Source organism: Rhagoletis zephyria, unplaced genomic scaffold (genome assembly GCF_001687245.7).
Source record: "Rhagoletis zephyria isolate East Lansing unplaced genomic scaffold, Rhagoletis_zephyria_1.1 Rzeph_scaffold_06596, whole genome shotgun sequence".
Taxonomy (NCBI): domain Eukaryota; kingdom Metazoa; phylum Arthropoda; class Insecta; order Diptera; family Tephritidae; genus Rhagoletis; species Rhagoletis zephyria.
In genome coordinates, this window is record NW_016163679.1 from 28,696 (window position 1) to 34,679 (window position 5,984).

Sequence of the window (5,984 nt, forward strand, 5' to 3'; positions counted from 1 at the left end):
GTAACAGAGGAAGAGGAAGGCCTCCTCTGCGTTGGAAAGACCAGGTGGAGAAGGACTTGGCTTCATTTGGCATTTCCAATTGGCGCCAGTTAGCACAGAAGAGAAATGACTGGCGTGCTGTTTTGGACTCGGCCAAAATCGCTTAGGCGGTTACAGCGCCAATAAAGAAGAAGAAAAACACTCATATTTCAAAATGGTTCTCTTTTTTACAAAGAATTCGCATTTCAGGACGAATGGATAAGGCTTGAGCAGTGTTGCCAGGTCATCGGAAAACGTCCCTCTTGGTCTGAAAAAATGTCATTTCCTACCCAAAATGTCTTTTTCATATGTATGCACAAAGAATTGTTCTTATTAAACTTTTATTGTAAACAAAGGTACATATGTACGTAAGGCATATTAAAATATTATTTGCTCTGTCGCATTTAAAATTCATTCTAAACTGGTTTGAGATCGTTAAAANCGTCATTTCCTACCCAAAATGTCTTTTTCAAATGTATGCACAAAGAATTGTTCTTATTAAACTTTTATTGTAAACAAAGGTACATATGTACGTAAGGCATATTAAAATATTATTTGCTCTGTCGCATTTAAAATTCATTCTAAACTGGTTTGAGATCGTTAAAATAAAAATCATTTTATACATACACTCGTGATCAGCTGATTAAATCATCGATTTTGGCTATTTCTTTTTTGTTTATTTTATGTTTGTTATTTTTCCATAAAAGCCTAGCTCATTGTATAACAAACAAAATATAAATCCACTTTTCAAACTTTGTGCAAAAATCATAAAAAATTTGCAAAATTTCAGCTAGATTTTTAACTTTTTATTCAGATTTTTTAGAATTTTTTTGAGTATGCACGTTGTTAGCCCATTAAATTACAGGGCAATAATGTGCAAGTTTTAAGGTGCTAAAGAATCGCGTTGATTTTTAATATATTTTTTTGTAGACGTTTGAATAGGTGGTCGGGTGTCGAAAATGCTAAATTACGTTCTGTTAAAAAGGAACATAGCCATATTTCAGACTTTTTACGTTCATTACATTTTCAATAAGAGGCCCCATGTGACTAATTGTGTCATTTTCTTTATTCACTTAAATAAGGGTCAAGTCATCTGTGTCCAAAGAATAAATATTTTTTGAAGCAGCTGCTGCAAAAAACAAAGCTTGTAAAGATTTATTAAGAAAATAATTCAAAATCAGTTCAACTTACAGGATTTGGTAACAGAGAAAAATTACTAGGAAGTTAAAAAACGTAATTTTTTACACAAAAAACGTCCAAACGTCAACAGGATACAAAAAACGTCCAAATGACGTTAAAAACGTCAACCTGGCAACGCTGGGCTTGAGCCAAGAGCTTGTGTGAGCAAATCCAAATTTTGGCAAAAAATGTCAGTTACGCGGATTTGCAGAACGACGATACGCGGTTTTGTACTTTAAGCGACGATATGTAAGTATGCACTTTCTTCATGCTTTCTGAAACCTATTCGTCAACCCCATTTTCGAAATCATGTAGCCGGCATAATTTTCTAGTTTCTGCTTTAAAAAAAATATATTTCTTCTAGTGATCAGGTAGCATGAATTTGATGAAATGTCCTAATTTTATTAAAAGTCAAAAGGTTAACACCAACAAGGAATGTCATTAAATGAATCTACCTGCTTTTTTGTATCGATTGTCAGGTTGTTAATATGGAGACGAAAAAGTGACAATGGAACTACCTTNTCTTCTAGTGATCAGGTAGCATGAATTTGATGAAATGTCAAAATTTTATTAAAAGTCAAAAGGTTAACACCAACAAGGAATGTCATTAAATGAATCTACCTGCTTTTTTGTATCGATTGTCAGGTTGTTAATATGGAGACGAAAAAGTGACAATGGAACTACCTTGTTTTTTGTATCATGCCCGGTACTACCTGTTAGATATGCCTTGGTTACATTACATTTTTGCTTTTTCTTATCTTTGAGGGAGAATATTCGCTTACGCTCTTGATTTTGATTGTTGGCTAGTGTTGGCTAATTTTGTTATCGAACACAACTAATATTTTCTTTGATTTGCAATCGTGTTTTCAAATAGACACACGAATGTATTAAATCAACGTCAAACTCACCTTAACATACTGTCTCCATTGGTATCTTCGTTTGAGTCTGCAACTGGCCTCCACCAATTGTCGTAGTATTAACAGTGGTGTTCTGCGTGACTTCACCACCAGCATATCCACCCACTGATGGAAGACCTTGCGATGAACTTGAATGCTGGACACCGTTGGTTGTGTTTGTAATCTCTTGACGTGAGCGTGGACAGCAAAAACGCTTGCAAGCGGCCCATACTTGTGGTTGACATCCCACTACAATGAAAATGAATACACCCTGCAAAGCGTTTATCATATCGGTGAAGAACCAAGCCGAATGCGGTCCACCGACTAGCCAAGAAATCACATCAGCTATCCAGGTGACACCCATTACCACGACTAGCTTCAAACATACTTTCCCCAGTGCAGTCTTCTCAGTGGTCGATTTGACATCGTCACGCTTCCACAAACCGCATGTCAATTGATGTGTTGTTGATATGAAAAGCATGATGTTGGCACACAGTAAAAGTCCAATAGGTCCAAAGAAATAGGCAAATATGGATAAATGTTCTCCGCTAAACCAACAACTACGTTCGCCGAAGCCGGGGCGCAGTAATTGTGTTTCGGGCAAATGATCTACAGTGAAAGCAATAGCGCTTATCAACACCGGAATGCCCCAAGCATACGCCGAATAAAGCCGCAAGCGTAGCAACTCTTGATTGCGTTCGAGTGAACTCGGCCTGAAATCGCGAAATGTCCACCAGATATTGAAGCACATTGTGTTAAGCCAAAAGAAAGCCGAAAGAAAGAAAAAGTGCATTGTACTGGCTAAAAGTAAACAGGTGAATGAGCCGTGTTGGAGTGTCCGTGACAGTTGTGTGTAGGCGAGTATCAAATCTCCAACAAACAAACAAAAGACGTAATAAATCTGACAACGCCAATGTAACATATGATGAACGGAGGGCATCATGTATCCAGCCACCAATGTGGCTGAAAGGAAGACGACTGATATGACAATTCCTATATTGAGGGCGGCCACTTGTACTCTATCACTAGTGGTGCTACCTACCGCAGCAATAGCATTGGCAGGAGCTTCAGTGGAGAAGTGGTGAAGACAAGTAAATATTTTAATTGCAGCAATTGCATCGTTTTCGAGCAAATGCTCAAGGCAATAATCGCTAGTAGATATTTGTTTATGAGTCAGCTTAAGATTTCCATTCTCCACATCCATTTGACTTTCATGCCAATCTCCGGCAATAGCGTATGGTACAGTTTTTTGGTGACATGTAGGAAAGCCGTATATTGTCTCGTATAAACTTGAATTTAATGGCAATTCCGCAGGAGGGTTTATATTAGGATTACCACTGCCGCCCGGAAACGTGCATTGCTTTTTTGCAGAGTCATAAATTCCGTTCCATCCACAACACTTTTTTACCTTTATTCTTTGTGTTCCATTTCTTTCTCGTGGAAAGCAGACGAGCACGCCATTTCGGTCAACACAATAGCGTTGTGGCTCGATAAATTGCTTGCGTTCACCCAAAAATAAGGAACCATTTGAAAATAATAAATAGTTTCCACCTGCTGAGAAAAACTCCAATTCTTCTGACGTACATTTGCCGTTTTGTTCTTTACCCATGTCCTGCATTGATTCAATACTGTAATCATCTACTACTGGAAGGACATTCTCTTGGAATATCATAAATTTGGGCTTACCACCTTGAGGTGTAAAATACCGTCTTCTACTTATTAGAAATATCATTGGTACCCATAATTCCGAATTTCCCATAACACACGTTTGATTAAAATTCATGTGCTCATTGTATCTACAACATTTGTTCACTGTCACTTGCGGCGGTGGTATTCGTGATAATACCGTTGGCATATTTGTAGTCATATCTGTAGCAACTGGTGGTGCACTGGCTTCTAACATGTCCGTGGAAGAAGCTCCATCCCCTCCTACTTTCTCTTCATTGTTTACAGCAGTGGCCTGTATTCTACAATGCAACGATGCACTCACCATTAGGATAAATAACAAAGTTCGACTGACTTCTGCTACCCGCATTCCATGCATTTTGTACTGAAGAGAACTCGTTCAATTCGACTTGAATATATTTTATTTCGATTCCACAAGGTTATATAAATACTGATTTAAAATGTTAATCTCCAACTTCATTGTTTGGTTTTAGCCATACATATATGTAAGTATTAAATATATGGTTTTAGCATACGTACGCATTTTCAATTCACTTTTCTTTCATTTTCTTAAATTTTCACTTCGAATCGTATTTGCTATTTCTATAGGTTCATTGCCGCCACCACCTCCGCAACTGCTTTCTTGGGTTTACGTAGTACATTCCATTGTTTTGCAATTACCACAATTTCACTGCTATAGCACAATATCCCCGTTTCACATCGCCCGCATAATCTGTTTGGCAACAAAATATGTATGAGAAGCGCGAAAAAACCCAATGCCAAGACGAAAATAATGAGAATTAAAACGTTCCGAACCACAAATCCAACCGACTTCTCCACTAGATACCTTGCAATTGCATCGCTTGAAGACTGATGGAGCAAAAGGCAGCAACGACAGCAGCAGCAAGTTGACGTTGCGTCGCTCCGAGCTATTTATTTTCTTTCTTGTATTTCGACATTTCTTGGTATTCCCTTTTGTGCTTTTCGAATATTTATTTGTTGTTAAATATAGTGACGCAATAACAATTTGTAACCGTTTATGCAAAAATTCAAAACTTGGTACTAAAACTGGGTCACAATCGATATACCCGTCATGAACCAAAAATACAAGATCACGCAAAACCGTGACGTTATTTTTGTAACTGATTTTGAGAAAAAAGTTTGTTAAAGTGGGTTCGTCAGACGAGCATTTGTTTACATCATCACTATTTCACCTTTTTCTTTAACTAAAGAAGAGTTAGGGCCAATTTCAAATGAATATTGAAATGGCATGATGCAATAATACAAGGTGTTATCGGTTGGCAGCTTCTCGCTCTAATTCCGCCATATTGACCATGTTGCAATAATACAAGGTGGTATCAGCTCGATTTGACACTGCCTTATCTCAGTAGAATAAGAAGAAAAACGGGAAGAAATTAATCCCCATTTGGGGGAAAAATATAAAATTTCATATTTTCTTCTAAACAGAATTTGCTTTTTTGTAGTATATTCGCAATGAAATTAAATAAAATAAGATATAATACCTTTTTGAGAAAATAAAATATGCATACTGAGAAAATATAAAAAAAAAATCAACTATATTATTAGGCAAAGAATGGTTAAAGAAGTGACACTGTTTCGCCTAAGGCAGTCAATATGGCGGAATTAGAGCGATTCTTTGCCTAATAATATAGTTGAAGGTTTCTTATTTTCTCTCAGTATACACATTCTGTTTTCTTGAAAACGTATTTTATCTTATTTTATTTTATTTGATTACGAATATACTATAAGAAAGCAAATTTTGATTAGAAGAAAATATAAAATTTTATATTTTCCCCCTAATGGGGATTATTTTCTTCCCGTCCACAGTGTCAAATCGGGCTGTCACAACTGATACCACCTTGTGTTATTGCATTATATTGAAATGGCACTTAAGTGTATTTGTGGCTTGTTGTTTAAATGCCATTTAGCTTTCGTTGGGTTTCATATCATCCTTGTTTAAATATGCCAAACAACTGGCAGCACTGCTGCTTGTTCCTTGAAATTAGTTGCGATCCCGTACGAGTCCGCACTAGTCAGAAATAGTCAGAATCAGTCAGATTTTACAGGAAATCGATCCCGTACTCGGTTCTTTGACTATTGAGAGGACAGAAAAGAGTGTAAATACGGTTCTCTCTCTGTCAGAAGTTACCAGTTTTAGTCCGAGAATTTTTTGCTGGTAAATTCTGGTAAATGTGTCAAACGATC

The 5,984-nt window shown here is 36.9% G+C and overlaps 1 protein-coding gene across 1 annotated transcript in view; it reads right to left on the bottom strand.

Annotated features, from left to right (window-relative positions):
- Positions 1 to 4,940, bottom strand: part of mthl1 (adhesion G-protein coupled receptor methuselah-like 1) — a 33,275-nt gene extending 28,335 nt beyond the window's left edge. Inside the window, exons 1-2 of the mRNA XM_017629191.1 lie at positions 4,575 to 4,940; positions 2,106 to 4,491 (exon numbers count right to left, since the gene is read on the bottom strand). Of these exons, the coding sequence (XP_017484680.1) occupies positions 2,107 to 4,137 (2,031 nt within the window). The 5' untranslated portion in view covers positions 4,138 to 4,491; positions 4,575 to 4,940 and the 3' untranslated portion in view covers position 2,106. The remainder of the gene's footprint in view (positions 1 to 2,105; positions 4,492 to 4,574) is intronic.
- Between the last annotated feature and the right edge of the window lie 1,044 nt (positions 4,941 to 5,984).